The 19,300-nt window shown below is 43.2% G+C and overlaps 1 protein-coding gene across 5 annotated transcripts in view; it reads left to right on the top strand.

Moving 5' to 3' along the window:
- The window catches only part of LOC111146955 (ATP binding cassette subfamily C member 4), a 245,289-nt gene extending 226,400 nt beyond the window's left edge, over positions 1 to 18,889 (top strand). For 4 of the 5 annotated variants that reach the window (XM_022502717.1, XM_022502716.1, XM_022502715.1 and 1 more), the window contains 2 exons: positions 6,531 to 6,665; positions 18,572 to 18,844. In XM_022502717.1, the coding sequence (XP_022358425.1) occupies positions 6,531 to 6,665; positions 18,572 to 18,679 (243 nt within the window). In that variant the 3' untranslated portion in view covers positions 18,680 to 18,844. Of the gene's footprint in view, positions 1 to 6,530; positions 6,666 to 18,571 lie in introns of all 5 variants that reach the window. The other variant, XM_022502714.1, reaches the window with a different exon arrangement.
- Positions 18,890 to 19,300: the final 411 nt, after the last annotated feature.

Here is a 19,300-nt window from a genome sequence, read left to right as displayed (position 1 = left end):
TCAGGGCCTGACCCACAGGTGAGAACTTTTCTGTATCCCCTTAACCAGTCAGCTTTATTGCTGTTATCAAAACATGCCCATTTGTACCAGTCTCTCCCGGTAAATTTCGAGAACCTCAGATTTTTCTCTCTCGGTCAGTGTCTTTGTCCACAGCCTTAATAGGGTTTTGCAAAGCAATTTACAGTCCCTCCCTTCCTTTCCAACCTGGCCTCACTCTGCTCTCCCTCGTTCCTTAAAGAGGGAGTTAAAACCGCATAGGTAACCTGTCAGTCGCCTTTCGGTTCGACCGGATGATGGCGGCTCAGGCTAAGGCATTGCTGGCGCCTTGGGTTGCTGAGATGGCTGGGTTGGTGGCCGATAAAGGACGATGTGCTGGGTTGAGCCTGGAACATGAGGGAAGGGGCCTGAGATCCGGGGGAGTTGGCGAGACTGAGGGACAAGTTGGTTTGGAGATGGGAAGTGCAGGGTTCTCTTTAGAGCCTGTGACCTGTGCCTGGAAGGCCTTTATTTTCCATGGTGGCCTCTGCCTGTTTCCATGGGGCTGCCGCTACCACCAGGAGAGGTGACTCGGCCACTAGATCCCATCGCGGTCAGAGCTGGTTTTGACTGCTGACTCCTTTGACAGGAACGGCAGGAGGGGACCTCAGGGAACCCCGGTGGCATGCGTTTCCTAGCTTCCTCATTGGGGAGCTGTCCTCTGTGCTCCGTCCATTCCAGGTAGAAACCTTCTATTTTATTCTAGAGCGTCTGATATCCCATTGGCTTCCTGTCCAGCGAAACACCATGATTCGTGCTCTTTTCTCGAACCTTTGACTTGGGGAGCAATTCTTTTCTTCTTGCTGGCTTTAGAAATACCCATTTTCTTTCCAAAAAGCAAGCGATGGTCTGTTCTGTTATTCTGAAAGCTTTAGGGACATAAAGACGCATCCATCAGCTGCAAGGCCCACTGCTCAGGAGAGGGGTGGAGGGTGGCCGGCCTCGGGGAGTGACTGGGGAGGTAACGGATGCTAAGGAAGGGCATAACCAACAGCCCTGTCTTCGTAAAGTCGTGTAATTGTGTGCATTCGCGGTGTCATAATTACATTTTGTCGCACTGGTGAATACTTCTGCACAAAGACATATGGATATGGTTTTGTTTACTGTAAGTAAATCAAACAAAAGACTTGTTGGGAAACAACTGTGACCTAATTAATAGCTTTGTTTATGTGTTGGCTCTCCAAAGGGATTTGCCCAGTTTTGGTTCGTTAAGCGCCATTAATGTGTTAGGCTTACAATTCTATTTTACAAAGATGTTCTCTCAATTTTAACTTTATTAAACATGATGTAGTTGTCATGACAGCTAATTTAATCTTCCTCATTTACTCGGTTGCCACAAAACAGTGGAGCAAGACAGACAAATTAGAAATCCTCTTTCTCCTAATACTCACCACTGGTTCTGCGTTAAAGACGGCTTCTTCCCTGTTGCTGGAGGATTAGCTGGTTACTGGTGACCTGTCTTCTCTTCAGCCAGGGCGACAGCTTTTTCCTCTGGTCCCCGCGTCCCCAAAGTCCGGACAGCATACCCAGACTCCCCCCGGCAACGGGAGCAAAGGAGGCGTCCACTACCCACCATTACTGCCTGCCGTCTGGGTTCAGCGTCTTCACTGTCAGGAGTTGGGGCATTCTGCAGAGCGATGGCCGGAGCTGAGAAGCCCGGAGTCCTCCTCTTCCGTTCACAGGCCATGCTATGGTCTTATGGTCTTTACCTTTCTTCCTAAACTCCTGCCCCTTTGGAGTAGAGTTTTTCTCAGAGAAATCAAACCTGACACTGTTGTAACATACCCACCTGGAAGAGCACAGAAGCACAGCAGAGCTACCTGGAGTTTGAATTAAATCCCGTTTTTCACCTTTCTGGAACTTTCGCTTCAGGGAACCTCCGTACGTGGCCGCAGTTAGAACATTCCGGAAGAGAACAGCTCCTTAAATACTCGAATCCAGGTTTTCAGAGAGAAAAATAATAACTGGGAAGGTCGAAAGCACAATCTGGGAGACGAAATCCTTGGGGAGAGGCAGCGGGTGCTTACATGCAATGGCGAGAATTAGTAGGGGAGCAGCTCTGGCGGTCACTGTGACCTGGCCTTCGCTTCCCCAGGTGACAGTGGTTGACCATTCCAAGACCTAAGAAAGGATTCTGAGTAATACTCCCCACAGTGTCTTATCGCAGAGAAGATCACAGGCATCCGTCTCACCAGGGAGGAACCCAGCTTCCACGGCTGGGAAGCTTACCATCCCTCTGCCCCTTCTTCAGCAGGCCACTGAACGCAGAGGTCCGAGACTCTGACCTTCCCACTCCGCTGGCTGCTAAGTGGGATCTCCCTGAGTTGCTCGTTGCCATGTTGAAAACTGTCCCGGGCGTCTCTTTGCTGTTGTCAGGTTTCTCTTCTACCCTGTCCCCTACTGCCCACCACTGCCCCCCCCCCGCCCCACCTCTCCCTGCAGCCACCCCGCTGTCGCTGATGGCATCCCACCGTTTAAACATGGTGGGATTATTTTGCAATGGGTCCATTTAATTTTTATATCTAGGACAGGTACCTGGAATATCTGTGGATACGCGGGCCTGATAAGCACATCTTCATTGAGTTTATGTAACTGACTGCCTCATCCAGTATAAAGTGTTTCCCTTCGCCTGCTAGAGAGCTTGAGTGATTTGAGGTTGGCGTTCCTGGAAAAATGCTGGTGCCGTGGGATTGCTCGCACATCCGCTCGGAGCTGTGGTTTAATTCGGGCTATAGAAGGGTTGGGGGCACCTGGGGAGATCACAGAAGGCTTTTCTTCCAGATATAAAAGATGTTAAAAATAAAATCTCAAAATTCAACCTGTTTTTCTGTACATAAAGTCTGGAGCTGCTTTGTGTTTCCTTACTCTGAAAGACCTAGAATCTTTGCTCAAACCAGTAAAGGGAAAGGCGAAGCGGGTACAAGTCCGTTCCTGGACTTTTTTCCGTCTGCACCCCCAAGGGGGGCTCTGTAGACCTCAGTCTTGGTGGCTCCACACTCTTGTTTCTGCCAGTGCTCCCTCCTCTCTGACCGCCCCTTCTCTCATTTCTCTTTTCCGATGTGTGAGATAAATGAGTTTCAAGCCTCCGTCCTCAACCCTGGTCTGTCTGTCCCTCAGGTGCCTCTCCCTCTTGCCCACTCAGCAACCTCAGGTACCTGGCCTTCTGGGTCTCTGTCCCTGGTCCTGTCATCCCCGGATCCTCATCACCTTAGTCCCAGTGCCAGCCACACCCTGGAGTCCTCTCAGCTACGCTACTGGGCAGTCACGCCGTCATGCCCCATATTTAGTTTCCTTTGTATTTATTTAACTTGGAGTCCGCATGTATCTTGCATGTCCTACTTACCAAGGACAATGCCACGGCCTGGAGATGTAACAGCGGAAAGGGAAACCATGGCCTCCTGCCCTTAAGGAGCTGACAGGCTCAACTCCAGACCTCTCGACCCATGTTCTCTGTGTCTGGAATGACCCCTCTCCACCCCCCAGTCCCACTGCTGCATGTCCAGGCCTCCCCCTTCTTTCAGGCTCGGTTTTATATGCTTTCTCCATCTTGAAGCTCGTCCTCAGAACCCGTGGCCAGAAGTCACCTCTTCTGCTGTCAAACTCCCCCCTTATTGTGCTTTTTTTTTTCTTGCCTTTATTGACATTTGAGGACTTTTTTCTCTTTCTCTCAGTATAGATTCCAGAAAATCAGGGGTTGTGACTTATATATCTTTGGCCTCCCGCATAGCATAACTCATAATGACATGAATGCAGTTAAGTATGAAAGAGATGTTTGCTGAATAAATTCAGGAATTAATGAAAGTTTACTTATTTTCTTCAAATGTGTTTTTGGCATGTGTTACTTGCGTTTTATTCATCCTAAAAGTTTAATAAAATTGATTTTCTTTTTCTGTGAGTATCTACCAGGGACACAGTAAGTAATTTGAGCCCTGAGCATAATAAAAATGCAGTGGAACGCGGACAGGGGGAAATGTTTACGTTTATAGGCATATTTTCCTAAATTATAAAAAGTTAATACATGATACTATCCATATAGAATGGTATCTTAGAAAATTGAATGTTAAAATTCTCATCTCCCTTATTTTGCTTTCTGATAATAAATAATCCAAGTGTCTTTCTCTGGGAACTCACACAGAAAGGAAAGAATAGGGATTCTGGGTTTGAATTCCACCTCTGCTATCTTTTTGATTTTGTAGCCTGAGCCAAATGACTCAACACATCAACACCTCAGTCTTTATCTCTACCTGTGGGTTTCTGGACAGAATGTGTCTTCCTCATCTTGGAATTTCCTGTTCCTAGAATAGTGCTTTTGGTATTGGGTGTCAGTATTTCTTGGATGGATAGATGGATGGATGGATGGGAGAGTGGAAGGTAAGAAGGAAGGAATGATAAATGGGTGGGTGGATGGATAGAAGGAAGGAAGGGAAAGGAAAGGAATTAAGTACCTTGTCTTCCTTGAGATTTAACAATGATGTCTCTAAAGCATGTGATACAATGAGTGTTCAATCCACAGCTGTTTTTATCCTTTTCAAATTCAAAAGATCACTATTTTAGTTATGGGATTTTTTTTTTCATCTTAAGGTAGTCATTCTTCATTACATTGCTTTTATATTTAATATTTATAAGGCTCAAAGTATTTTGACCAAAATAGCCTTTTGGTAATTGATATTGTTAATCCTGTTGCTTTTTTGAAAGCACGAATTTTTTTCTGGCTCTGCCTTTTCAGATACTGGTCAAGTCTGGGAACTAGTCATCTCAGTGGCATTTATGTGTTTTTAGACAATATGAGAGGAAATGGAAAAATTTACTATTCACTCAAATGTGAATAGAGTAGGAAGTTGGACAAGGACAAATAGCAGTAATACTTTCTGTTAAAAATTAGGCAAATTCTTTATAGTCGGAGAACTCCTTTTCTGCCAAGTCTGAATCATTTTTTTTTTAAAGTTGTTGCTTTTGCAAGAATATAAAGTTCTTCATTGTATGAAGTAATTTGATTCACTTATTTACTTAGTCTTTAAGCATGAGAGAAACCTGTATTTTACAATGGCTTTTTCTCTTCTTCAACATCAGGAGGAGTGGTTATGCTCTCTAATGCTATGCTTAAGTAAAATTACACATTCGGGGCATCTAAATTGGCATGCCAAATTATAGGACATTTTAATTATTATGTGGATGTGACAGATTCAATTATTCTTGAACTCTTTTGAGAAAGCTGCCCTTAGCAGTGATTCACAGAAGTAAACAAAAGATTAACAGGAAAATGCCCTTTATGAGACTTAATACATGTTTCCGATTAAATACCATGGGACGGAATTAACTGCAGTCCCTAGATGTGGACAGACAGCCCGCGTCCTGCTTGGAGTTCCTGCCGAATCCCCTTAAGATAAATTTACTCTAAATACCACCGAAATGAAGAACGAAGTACCACTTAGCATCAGGACTGTTTTCCTAGGTACATCATTTGGGGCCAATTGTCTCAGCCTCTTTCTTCCCTCCCCGACCATTAACCAGAGCTACTAATAAGTAGAAATGGAGAGTTAAGAGCCCCTTCCTCTCCCTTTCAGTTTCCAATTAGTGGACATATTAATGAGCAGTAAAGTGGCTGAAAGGCCGGCCCTTGGAAGAAAGAAAAGGAAGCAGGGGAGATAACTGTGAAAACAATACTCAGATCTTCTGTAACTGAGATTGGGCTGCCCCCGTGGACTGTGCGGGCCACAGTCGCTGGCATTTGGAGCTCAGTTTCTTAATTACTTCTTTAGTCTTATCCAGAGAGAAAATTGGATTTCTAGAGATTTCTTCTATGCGGAGCAATTAGGCTAAAGCTGCTTCGGTGGCTGCTCTTTGAGCCGGTCTTTCGCTCCTAGAATAATAAGCTCCAACGAAAGCCAACTTCAAGGTGCACCTTACTCTTGCCGACGGGGGTATTTTGTCCCCTCTTACGGCCGACATATTCCAGGACCCTGAAGAAATTCCAGAAGCACTGTCTTCTTTTCCAGATACTGCTCAGATCCTGTCAAGGCCGCTCAGCAGTGAATCTGCCGTCAGGTCACTGCCATTTGGTCTGGATGACATCACCCTACTTTTTAGATAAATTGACTTTGATTTTCTTAAATCAAGAAATTTCCCAGGTCTGAATGTATGTATAGATGGCCCTCCAAGCTCAGAGTCTGAGAGCTAAATGCACTAACTAATAACAACCCAAAATACCTTTGGCAGAATATAAAACGCCACAGGACTGCTGAGTGCCCATAATCACAGTCTAAAACTTTCATTTTCTTCCTTTCCTATAACATTATAATAATAAAAGGTCGGGCCAGGCCTTTGTCTGCCTAGTAAAACAGGGTTATCAAACCATTTAAACACCAGCCAGGCCTACCACCCAAATGGATGCTCCCTATTCTCCTTCGCCTGCCCCTTTCCGAAATATTGTCTGAGTTATAATAGGTTACTGCAAAACATTGTGCGCTAATGGGTTTCTTTCTGCTGATTAACAGGTTTTGGATTCAGGAAGACTGAAGGAGTATGATGAACCCTATGTTTTGCTGCAGAATGAAGAAAGCCTGTTTCACAAGATGGTACAGCAGCTGGGCAAGGCAGAAGCTGCTGCTCTCACCGAAACAGCAAAACAGGTGAGCCCGCCGCAAGGAGTGGTAATTAAAGTTCATCGCAGCCGTTCACCCTCGCAATCTGGCACCAGGGGTGCAGTAACAAGCACCCTGTGCCCTTTTCAATTATAAGCCTTCAGAGACAACGCTTCATGACTGGGTCTTAACAACATGTCCCAGGTTGAAGTCAGGTCTGCTGAGAATCGGCAGAATCCGTGGGGGAGAGGGGAGCCACAGGTGTGCATGGTTACATGTGCCGGCAGGTGGGGATGCTCAGGTGCGCGGGCACGTAGGGGCGCTCGGGTGCGCGGGCACGTGGGCTTGCTCTGTGCATCGTGGGTTTCTCAGGTGCGCGGGCCTCTGTGCCTGCCTGCGGAGAGAGACCAGATTCTAAAGATTTCCCATGTTCAATTCTGGGGGGTACAGATTCTCCTGTGGCACAGAATGTCCGTGTTTTGCAGACCGGTTACATTTCAATCTAGCGGCTGTCCACTTCTGACATGCAGATGTGGTCAAGGCACATCCAGGATGTTTTGAAGAGTTTGGGGAAAAAGAAATATGGGGTGAGCCTGGGTGGCTCAGTGGGTTGAAGCCTCTGCCTTCGGCTCAGGTCATGATCTCAGGGTCCTGGGATCGAGCCCCACATCGGGCTCTCTGCTCTGCGGGGAGCCTGCTTCCCTCTCTCTCTGCCTGCCTCTCTGCCTACTTGTGATCTCTCTCTGTCAAGTAAATAAAATCTTAAAAAAAAAAAAAAAGAAATATGGGATATTTTCAGTCTAGTCTAGAAAGAGCCAGTTCTAGAAAAATTCAGCTATGTGTAGGTGGATTTTCTGTTTCATGATTTGTAAAGAAAACTACATGATACGGGTACTTCCTGCCCAGGTTCCTCCCTGATTCTTGGTTGTTTAGAATCAGGCCTCGTTCCAAAACCTGTGCTTCCTCTGCCTTGTGGATAATGAATTCGACGTTGGAACGATCAAGAATCTGTACTGTTTTAATGCTGTAGTCTGAGTGGTGCTTGAAGATTTACAAAGCATTTTTATAGAGATGATGGGTGTGAAAGTACCAAGCACTGTATTTGGTGAGAAAAAGGTGCTCAGTGAATAACATTCAGATTATCTGGTATCTTTCTAATAACAGTATTAAAGCATCTCATTGTACAAGTGTGATGTGAAAACTGAGGGCTGCTTTCAGGGACTTAAGCTAATGTCCAGCATCACTTGTAACTCTTTCTGATACAAGGTGGGAATTGGATTGATAGATGGAGGGAAGAAAGGAAAATCAGGTGTTCTTGCCATTTGAGATGCATGGAACCAACAGTCTTCTGAGGTTCCCCATCAGAACTCTTCCTCAGGGGCATTTTAATTACGGATACATTTTTCTTTTCATCATTTTTTTTTTCTTTTGCATTTCCCAGATTTTCACTGTGGGGAAAAATTACTTGTGTAATATCTTAAGTATCTGGAGGAAATCTGTCCTAGGATCTAATAGTACTTGCATATAAGAGATTTATCTAAAACACAGCTTGAATTTTCTTCTGTCCCTGCTTCATCTCACCCCTCCTTAGAAACGAAGAGCTGTGCTTCTATTGTTTGTAAGGGATTCCTTTGAATTCTGCTTCCGTCCTCAAAAACTGTTCAGTAAATGTATGTATGTGTGCACAGTACTGTGCTGGGAACTCACGTGTCAGAGATGTGCCTTAGTCATCTCCGGTATATACCCCAGAACTGAGAAGAGCAGAGATACTCCGTCTTATGTGCTGAGCCTTTGGAGCCGCAGGATGAGGCTTAGATGTCACACGCCATGCCCTGTACCGTGCTAGAGCTTGTCTCTTCCCGGTGCTGATTTAAGAGGCTGAGATTTCAAGAGGGGAAGGACATTGCTTGAATTCACACAGCTAGCTGAATAACTAGGAGATTCAGAGTTCAAACCAAAGGTCAGGGACAAGGAAATCTGTACCCTGAACTTTTCATAAATACCTACATTGTATGTGAAGGTAGAGACGCTACACTTGGAGCCCTGTGTTGCTTTTATGCCTGAAATTCAGAGTGTTTTCATCTAGTGTCTCCCAGGGAGCCCTTCCCTCCTAATACCCAGTCAGTCAGTCACTGGGGATCCCCTGTATCATCTACTCATGAAACAGCCAGGAATCTCACAAACCCCTTTGTTCTTTAACCTCAGGCAGTTCACATCAAACAGATGGGTCCCCGCCTACGTGTCAAAGCCTCCATCTTAAAAATGCGTCATCACTGTATATTATCAAGACGTTGAGTAATGAGAAATAAATCACAGATAGTTCCAGATAACAAAAGACAGTATATATTTGAATATATATATATATATATATTTATATATATATAAATGAGGAAACTAAGGCCCCTTATAAGGAAGATAGCTCTAACTTATGTTAACTCTAGTTTGCAGCAGACGCAGAAGTAGAAATCGGTCCTTTTAACATGTTTTAGTGCAAGTGTAAGGTACGTACAGAAATGTTCATAGGTAGCAGAGTTAGAAATCTTGTGGTACCCAGTCCAGTAATCGTACACCTCATTTAACAATATTAATGGCGTTACATCTGGGTAGTTCTCTGTGTGTATTTCTTGCTCTATTATATTTTTTTAATTTAAATTGAATTAATTAACATATAGTGTATTACCCAGTTACCCAATCCCCCCACTATTCTCCCCTCCGGCAAAGCTCAGTTTGTTTCCTGGGGTTAAGAGTCTCTTACGGTTTACCTTCCTCTCTGATTTTGTCTTGTTTTATTTTTCCCTCCCTTCTCCTATGATCTTCTGTTTTGTTTCTCAAATTCCATGTATGAGTGAGATCTAGTTCCATGCATGTCATTGCAAATGGCAAGATTTCCCCCTTTTTGATGGCTGAATAGTATTCCACTGTATATATATTGTGTGTACACACACACACACACACCACATCTTCTTTATTTACTCAGCTGTCAATGGACATCAGGGCTCTTTCCATCGTTTGGCTATTGTGGACATCACTACTATGAACATTGGGGTGCATGTGCCCCTTCGGATCACTGCATTTGTATCCTTGGGGTAAATACGTAGTAGAGCAATTGCTGGGTCGTCAGGTAGCTCTATTTTCACCTTTGAGGAACCTCCATACTGTTTTCAGAGTGGCTATACCAGCTTGCAGTCTCATATTTGGGCCGTTCTTGATCATTTATCGTATACGGTTCTCACATGTATGATTTCACTTCATCCTCATGGCGGTTCTTTCTTATCCCAAATCTCAGTTCATGGATGAGGAGAGTGGATCGAGGACTCACCTAGGGCCACAGAGCTGGTCAGTGGAGAGCAGAGGGCGAATTGCTGGGTGAGGCAGAGAGCTGCTCCAGTCCAAGAGTTAAGTATCAAAACCCTGCTTCTTTTCTTATGAGGTGTCCAAGGTGAGGCCAGGTTCTCCTAATGCAGAACATCCCCGTGGGATTTCAGTCCTGCCACTGGCTCAGATCCACTCTCTGGAGAGATGTAAGGACATACATGCCCCAGTTCTCACCCAATTTGAGTATCTTCTTGACATTACTTCTGCATATGCTTGGTCTTCTTAGAACAGGCGGTCAGATGGTGTGAGTATCGAATATCAGTGCATCACAGAGAATGAGAACAGCAGGCAGATTAGCATAAGTCAACAAGGTTTCCACTCCTAAGAGACTGGAATTCATTCCTTTGACAAGAAAACTCAGCATCTAGGAAAAGAGAGTTCCAAGTCGTGTTTTCTTTACATACAGTTATTTTTCTGAAAATATTGGCATAGGCAAGCTTAATCATTCTCTGATTGACCCTCAGAGATGAGCCATGAAATAGTAGAGAAAGTATTTTTTAGGTATATTAAGCTGAAAGGTGCATTAGGTGTCTTAAAGCAACAGAAATGTATTTCTCACAGTTCTGGAATCTGGAATTTTGAAACAAGGTGTCTCAGGGTTGGTCTCTGAAACATTTCAATTGGCTTGTAGGTGGCTGTCTTCTCCCTTTGTCTTAGCATGGTCTTCCCTCTGGGTGTGTCTTTGTCCTAATCACCTCTCATACGGGTACCCATCAGAATAGATTAGGACCCACCCATGTGACCTCATTTTAACTTAACTGACCCTATGTCCACATACCAGTCCCATTCTGAGGTATTGAGGGGTTAAGATTTCAACATAGAAATTTTGAGGGGACACAGTTCAGCCCATAACCAAGGGTGAATGCCTGTCATTCATTCTCTTCCATGGTGAAACAGACCTAATTAAGGTTTTTTGGAGTTCTTTGTTCCCAGTGCGTAACAGGTGCCATTTTATCCATTCGTGAAATCACCAGATACAGCCCCAAAGTCAGGAAATCCTGATATCCTATGTCTTATGAGCCTGGACCAGTTGGAACAGGTGGAAGAAATGCTTAGCAGCCCCATGGTCCTGTATGTCTTCTGAGGTCCCTGAGCCTCTCGGGGTCCTTATTTGCTGTGCTGGGGTTACAGCACTGCCCCACTCATCGTGCTCTACTACAAGGACCAGATGAGATGGTATATACTTACCTGCGTTGAAGAATACAGAGCATTTTACAAATAGAAGAGACTTATCTCTCAATGATCAGAGGGGGATTGGTTTCTTGAAGGCTGTCGATGGAACCCTCACCTCTCTATAATAACAAAAGAAGTCCCCAGAGTTCTTCTAGGTAGCTTTAGGGACTCTTTAATGGTTAAAATTTATTTTTAATAACAGGGTTTTTTTTTTTTCAGATGATAAAAGCTAGTGCCACAAAATTCAGAAACTTTGCTATTTTTAAAAAGAGTTGTTTTAGTTTATAAATAAAATGTAAGTCCTCTGCCCCCTCCTGTTGTGACTTGGCTCCACCCTCAGGAGGGACCCTTGGCACCACTTGGGGCCGTCCCGTTGTGTGAACACAAGCTTGTGCGTAGCCAGCCTTTCTGTGTTTGAAGCACCAGTGACTGCCATGTTTTACTTTTTCATTTACTCTCTCCAATTATATAAATGCATGTAGTTATCTCATTCTTTTTATTTGTTTATTTTTATGGATTATTTTTATTAACATATGTGTTATTTGCCCCAGAGGTACAGGTCTGTGAATCGTCAGGCTTACACATTTTATCTCATTCTTTTTTAATGGCTGCTTAGTATTTATGCTTTCTCTGCTCCCTTCTCCCCATTTTTCCTTCTAATTAAGTTAATTGTTTTCTGTTTTTTTCCCTCCAGAGAATACACTCTCAGATTTACTTAACTGATTCTTATATTTTGTGTTACAATTCATCACTTACTGCTTTTATATCCTTTAATTCCTTCCTTCTGTGCTTTATACTGTTGTGGTTTCTTGACGGCATTTGTTTTCATTCTTACTCATTCCTACAGATGCTTTAAGGCAGTGAACTTTTCTCTGAATACTGTTCTGGCTCTATGTCATAGGTCCTGAAATATAGTGCTTTTGTCATAGATAAGTTTTTATATATAAAGCTACAATTTTGGTTTTAGTGTTCACTTTGGTCCAAGAATTATTTGAGAAAGAGGTCTTTAAAACTTCCTTGTGTTGGGGGTTGGTTTTTTTTGTTTTCATTCTTACTCATTCCTACAGATGCTTTAAGGCAGTGAACTTTTCTCTGAATACTGTTCTGGGGGTTGGTTTTTTCTGTTTTCTCTTTTACCCATCAACATTGATTTTCATTGCCTGTGATCACAAAGTTGTCTGTACTGTTTCCACCCAAAACCAGTGTTTTGTAATACGTTTTTGTGTTCTAATGTATGGCAATTTTGGTGAATGTTCTTTGGGCATATAAAAAGATGGGCTGTTGTCTGTTTAAGGTATAGCATTTGATAACTTTTAATTAGATTTGCCTTGTTAATTGTATTGTTTAGGTAAGTCTTGGACCAAATAGGTCCATTTGATGTGACTTAGGGAGGTCACATAATGTTAGTCTCATAAAGAGGTTTCCACTTTTTAATTCTTGTTATTTTTTGGTAATTTGGGTAATTACCAACATTTTTTTGTAATTTTGATGCTATGATAATTTAGTCTACATATTTTCATGACCTGGGTTTTTGCTATGAACTATATTTTCTACTATTTAAAAGTGCTTTTCTTTCTTAGAAATGCACCTGACCCTGAATGTGGGCTGTTTCAAAATTGCAGTTGAGTTGCTTTTCACTTTGTTTTCATTGTTCTCATATGTCTTTGTCTTTTAGTATCAGATTATAAATATATCTCCTGCAAATGGCATGTGGTTCAGTTTAGCTCTGAGATTCAGTCTTAGCCCCCTGCCTTTTTAACAGATGAATTTAGTACATTTACATTTATTGAGATTATAGGTGTATTTTATCTTATGTTAGGTTTTCAGCTTTTAGTGTTCTCTTTTAAAACTTTTCAATTAGTATGTATTTCTTTTTTAGTTTTTGTTTTTGTTTAATTTTTGAGTAATCTCCACCCAACATGGGGCTGGAATGAGTGATCCTGAGATCAGGAGTTGCAGGTTCTAATTGACTGAGCCACCAGGCACCTCTATTTTTTTTTTTTCTTTGCTCATTGTTTTGTGTCTGTACTTTACACTTCTTCTAGGAACACTTTATTATTATTGATTCCCCATTGTGAACAATGACAACATCTCTTCCTTCTCTCTACCAGATTGTTTAAATAGCTTTCCTTCTACTCTTTACCTTCAAATCTTTAAAAATACTTAAACCCTGGATGCATGGGTGGCTCAGTCATTAAGCATCTGCCTTGAGCGCTGGTCATGATCTCAGGGTTCTGGAATAGAGCCCCGCATCGGGCTCCCTACTCAGTGGGAAGGCCACTTCCCCTTCTCCCATTCCCTCTGCTTGTGTTAGCTCTCTCGCTTTGTTGCTCTCTGTCAAATAAATAAAATTTTTTTAAAAAAATTCTTAAACGCCCTTATTTTACTTACTTACTTGTTTTAAATGCTACTTTCTCCATCTCTTACTTGGCTAAAGTCTGTCCTCTAGCATTTTGTCTTTCAGATTTGGGGTTGTGAGATCCATTCATGGGGCTGTGAAGTATGTTTAGTCAGTCATCACTAGCTTGTCTTAAGATATGAGATACCAAAGAATGGAATAGAAGAAAAAGAACAGTGTAATAGTAAATACTTCTTGGAAGTCCTTTCAGCATAGGTGTTGATTTCTACTGAGTTTCAATGTAATATGGAAAGTACATACAATTGTGGTGACAGTAAAAATAAAAGGGTTGGAAAACAGGGCTCTGTACCATCTTAAAGGAGGGCTCATTGGAGTTAGAATCCCTGACTTTACCACGTGTATGAAGTATTTGCTGCATCTCTAATTTAAATGTTCTGGTTATAAAATGCTTGGGTCACACTTTCTTTCACTCAGTATGCTGTAAGCTTTGCCCTTCATTGTTTATTCATAGGGAGACATCCAAGGCCAAGTTAGAAGTAACTTGATCTTCTTTCCTGGATGCCTGAAGGACTCTTTCTTTATTATGAAGGCACGTAGTTTTTCCTGGGGTATTTTGTACACTTTGGGTCCCTAGCTCGAAGTCTTTTATTTCTGGAGGTTACCTGAATGATAGCTTTGAAGTTTTTGTTTTGTTTTTGGTTTGTTTGTTTTATTTTTGGTTGGAGTTTCCTCTTTTTAAGTATCTATCATGTGTGTGTTTTATCTGGCCTTTGTGTTATAAAGCTATTTTCTCCTTGATCCTTTTAATTCTTTATAAATTCCTAATTATGCTTGCTTTCTCAATCCTGTCCTCCATGTCTCATCCTGTTTGTTTCCAGCCATGGCTCAGTCACTTTGGGCTGCATCTCTACCACTGTCATTTCTGTGATTCTTTTTTTTTTTTTAAGATTTATTTATTTATATGACAGACAGAGATCACAATTAGGCAGAGAGGCAGGCAGGGAGAGAGAGAGAGGAGGAGGCAGGCTTCTGGCTGAGCAGAGAGCCCAATGCGGGGCTCGATCCCAGGACCCTGGAATCATGACCTGAGCTGAAGGCAGAGGCTTTAACCCACTGAACCACCCAGGCACCCCCTGTGATTCTTTTATAGTCTCCTTCCCTTCACTTCTGGCCGGAGGCAACTCCTGGTTCATCATTTTGTGTTGCTGTGCCATATTTCCAAACTCCCAAACTTCTGTTGTCCTCAGGTTGATTGTTCTATGTTTGCTTTGAATGTATTGCATTATCTATTTTGTATAATTTTCATCTGTTCATTGTTTTGGGGGTTTTGTGTTTTTTTTTGTTTGTTTGCTTTTTTGCCGTATGTTTATCTTCTTCCTTTTCCTCACTTTTTTTGGGTGTATTTGACAGATCGTGTACTAATACATTGTTTTTTGTTGTTGTTGTTATTCCGACTACTCAACTTGGAGTTGAGTTTTTCCTGGACCATATATTTAGGGTAGTGCTGGCCAGGGCACTGTTTCAGGCTAAGGGGAATTCTCTCCTTAACATAGAAACTCCTTATGACCCAGAGAAAGAATGTGTGTGTGTGTGTGTGTGTGTGTGTGTGTGTGTGTGTGTGTGTACACACGCGCGCGCACACGCAAGAGAGAGAAATTGAAAATGCGTGTTCACTTAGCCTGTTCTCGTCGCTAGCCTGCAGAGATGGGCAGTCACTTGCGTTTCTGTATTTCTCTTCTCCAAGGGCTTCATCACTGTGCATTCTTCAGGCAGAGATGGTGATTCTGGTCGGTTCCTCACTGACATGCCTTAGAATTCACCAGTTAGTTGGAAACCTATGCTCTCCCACAATGGCCGAGCTCTCCCGTAGCTCTCCCTGCTCTGGCTTACTCTAGCCCCACTGGATCCAGCGTCATATGGTAGCCCATCACGATATCTTGCCATTTGGGATTTCCGAGGACGCCTGAGTTCATCAGAGATGGGCTGCTTTCTCGTCTGGCAGCACCCTTGCTGCCTGGTGTGATTTCTGAGAGGATAAGGGGAAGGGGTGTCCACTTCCATGATCGTTAAAGAGGTCTTCTGTGGCTCTCCAGTACTCTTTTTTTTTTTTTTTTTAAAGAATTTATTTATTTGACAGAGAGTGAGAGAAGGAGAGAGAGCACAAGCAGGGGGAGCAGCAGAGGGAGAGGGGGAAGCAGGCTCCCCGCTGAGCAGAGAGCCCGATGCGGGGCTCAATCCCAGGACCCTGAGATCATGACCTGAGCCGAAGGCAGAGGCTTAACCCACTGAGCCACCCAGGTGCCCCTCTCCAGTACTCTTGAACCTTGCCGACATGCCTGCCAGCGTGTACCCCGGAGTTAGACCTGGTGTGAAGACGAGTTGGAGAGTTCCTGGCCCGGAGCCGGGCCTGGGCAGTGTCATGAGAATGAACCACAGGGTCTGGAGCCAGAACTGAGCTGAACTGCAGCCTTCTGGAGGCGACGGCAGTAAAGCTCCGTTGCTGGCCTTCGTCCGCGCCCGGGGAAGCTTTTATCGCTCTGTTGCTTTTAGTGGGATCTGATTCCGAGGTCCTTGCTTCATTGACCCTTGGGAGTCACACACTCAGCTTTGTCTCAGCCTCCATCCGAGGGACTGTAATGACGCAAACCCAAGAGAAGGAGGGGAGAAGGGACAAGAAACCCAGTCCTCCCTGGTCTTGCCGTCCTCCTGTCCTGACTTCAAACTCTTAAGGGCATCGTTTCCTTGATGTATCACAACTCTTTGGAGCTGGCATTATTACTGCCCCTTTGGACAAATGGAGAAACTGAGACAGAAGAGCCTACGGAAGGGGGCAGTCAGCGTCAGGGCTGCACCTTGTGTCATTTTTCACACCTCTCTGCCTCCCCAGTGACTCTGTTCCCTGAACTGGAGGCGTCCCAGCTGTTTTGTTTTCCTCACTCAAGTGTGGTGATGCTGCTCTCTTCCACGGACCAGGGGTGGGGGGTTTGGGGGGGCCCTGCTCAGAGCGGCCTCGTCATCACACCTGCCACTTAACCGTGGCGTGTCTTTCATCAGCCGTTGGTAGCCGGTAATTAGTCCCTGGGAGGTAAGTCGCTGTCTCACTTCGCGGGTGAGGCAGCCCCTACGGAGAGGGCAGGAGCGATTTTTTTTTTCCAGGATCAGCAGTGAGTCCCAGGGAGAGAGCGTAGACGTGGGCCTCCCCATCCCGGGCTCAGCCTGCGGCCAGGGAACCCTTTCTCCTACTGCCTCCATCACCCACCTGGGGGAGAGGATCTTTCCCTGTCACCGCTCTCATCGGAGTATACTCCCAAACACAGCAACACAGGAGGAAATGAAGGTCGAGTCAAGGATTTAACAACACGGGAAACTCTGCTTTCAGGGTTCAGTTTCAGGTTTTTCAGACCACGAGGCTAAGAATGTTTCAACGAAGCCTTGCTAATAATGTTTTCTGCACATTAAATGACGTTGAGCGGGTTATGGGGAAAGGCATCAGCTTACTTGGGAGAGGACCGTCAAACAGTAGAAAATGAGGATGTATTTTTCTCTTATTGGCTGATTTGAGTTTTAACAAGAAATAGCCGTTTCGGAGTACATACATAGATCACCGTACAAAATATGAACTGCTTTGCATTTGCCAAAAAAAGATAAAAAATCACCCCCCCAAAGGTGTTATTTTGAAATATTTGCATGATAATGGAAATAGCCTCTGATGTCACCCAGTGCGGTCCAAACATTCTTGGAGAAGTCCTTATTTTTCTCCTTAAGTGACATTTTAATATATAATATTTCAAAGGTAATGTTATTTTTGGAGTAGCAAGTATGCAAGCAGCAAGAGAAAAAGAAAGTACACTTAATCTGCAGGTAGGTGTCCCAGCAATTTTCTTTTTTGTATGGGCAGCCCATTATCTCCCATGATAACTTCGTTGACAACACCCACAAATGTATTCGGAGCCTGGTTTTGTAAGATAGATCCAGGATCGTGCGACTAAGAGACCCAGATCATGACACGTGTCAACCTTCAGATAGATGGTACATTTTCTGTTTTAAAGACTCAAACAAAACTTTTCACATTCTTCTTTGGGGGGAAAAAAATTACATTTGAAGCCCTTTTTCACCCAAACCCATTTTAAGATAAGAGCTCACAAGTCTTGACATTATTCCATTTTGTTATGCGCACCTGTCAAGGAACTGAGATAGGATACAGCTACTAAAAACTGATGATTGCGGAACAGAGAAAGCTGACAGCATTTCATTCCCTTTATGTTCTGATTATACATTTATCAGAAAACCTGTATCTCTTCTAGTTCAGCTAGAAATTGGTAGAATTCAAGAACTCAAAGGCTTGGCAAAGAACTGTCCTATTATTTGGTATCATCTTACATTTTAGAGAAGTTGCTTGGTTGAGTCATTGTTAAAGCTCTTGCTTCTCTTTTCATTATTGTGGCCCACTATCCACAGATCACATTTCTATAGGGCCCTGTAACTGCTCTGCCGCGCAAATTAAACGCCTGGAGATTTCATACATATACGCCAGCGTTTCAATGCTTGTCAGTCAGAGTTTATAAAATATAGGGATTACAACCTGATATTAACATCCAAATCTATTGTGCTCATTTTATATGTGAAAATGAGAAACCCTCGTACCGACACTAGATTCCCCGGCCTCTTTGTCACCCTGTTTTTAATTTATCTTCAGGTTTTGTGTCAGTAAAATGATTTTGCTTTATCAATTTAATGTAGTGATAAAACGTATCTGTGAATCAGAATGATCAGAAGCAAAAGGGGAGCTACAGGTTGTTTGGCATTAAGCCCAGCTCCGCTGAGGAGTTTAATCGGCTGCTTCCTTCATTGAAGGGAACACGTCCCTGTTTTGGTTTTTGTTTGTTTTGTTTTTTGTTTTTAGTTTTTTTAATTATACCTCCACCAGCGGTGGGATGCCCTTCACGTGAAGACGTGGGCATAGACATGCCTCACCTTGGGGAGGAGGACTTGGAAACTTTTAAACATGTTCTTTTTACACCTGTCGTTCTTCTTCTTTTTTTTCCAGGAGTATTTCAAAAGGAATTACCCAGATATTACTCACAGAGACCACGTGGTCATGAATGCTTCCAATGGACAGCCCTCAGCCTTCACTATTTTTGAGACAGCACTGTGATCCTACCCCAACATCAAGTCTGTTCCAAAGGCATTTTTGTATAGTTTCTGCACTGTGTAACTATATATTGTACTTTTTACACTAGCAAAAGATATTTTACACACACAAGATGTTTGGAGTTTTTCTCCGACTTCACTTGGTGATTTCAAGCTCGAGCAGAATGATGTACTATTTTTTTATTTATATATTATAGTGTTTTTTTTTTTTTTTCCTTATCCAAATCACAGGTGCAGGACACCAGTAAAAGCTGTTAACCAGGTCTGGTGCCTTAAAGAGACGTCAGAGCCAAACCTCATTTTGTTAGGTATAAGACAAAGTTGTCACAGACTTTTCTTTTTCTTTTTTTACTGCCCTCCCAAATTACATATTACTTTCCAGTGATATCAGGGATTCTATTTACTTGAAGACTGTGTGAAGTTGCCATTTTGTCTGGCCACTTCCTTTAATATCACGGGGATCCATTATTTCTCCCCAGAGGCCTCTGGTTGAAATCGTACAGATACAACTAATAGGAAAAACTGAAAATACACTTTAAGGGACATTAGAGTGAGCCCCCCCAAAAGGATATATGCTTGACACACAGGAGAGCGGTGTTTAATGACACGTGCTGAAAGACAAGGA

This window comes from Enhydra lutris, unplaced genomic scaffold (assembly GCF_002288905.1).
Source record: "Enhydra lutris kenyoni isolate GAN:26980312 unplaced genomic scaffold, ASM228890v2 scaffoldscaffold15, whole genome shotgun sequence".
Classification (NCBI taxonomy): domain Eukaryota; kingdom Metazoa; phylum Chordata; class Mammalia; order Carnivora; family Mustelidae; genus Enhydra; species Enhydra lutris.
Note: the sequence above shows the minus strand (reverse complement) of the source record. Positions and strands in the feature narration are given on the sequence as shown.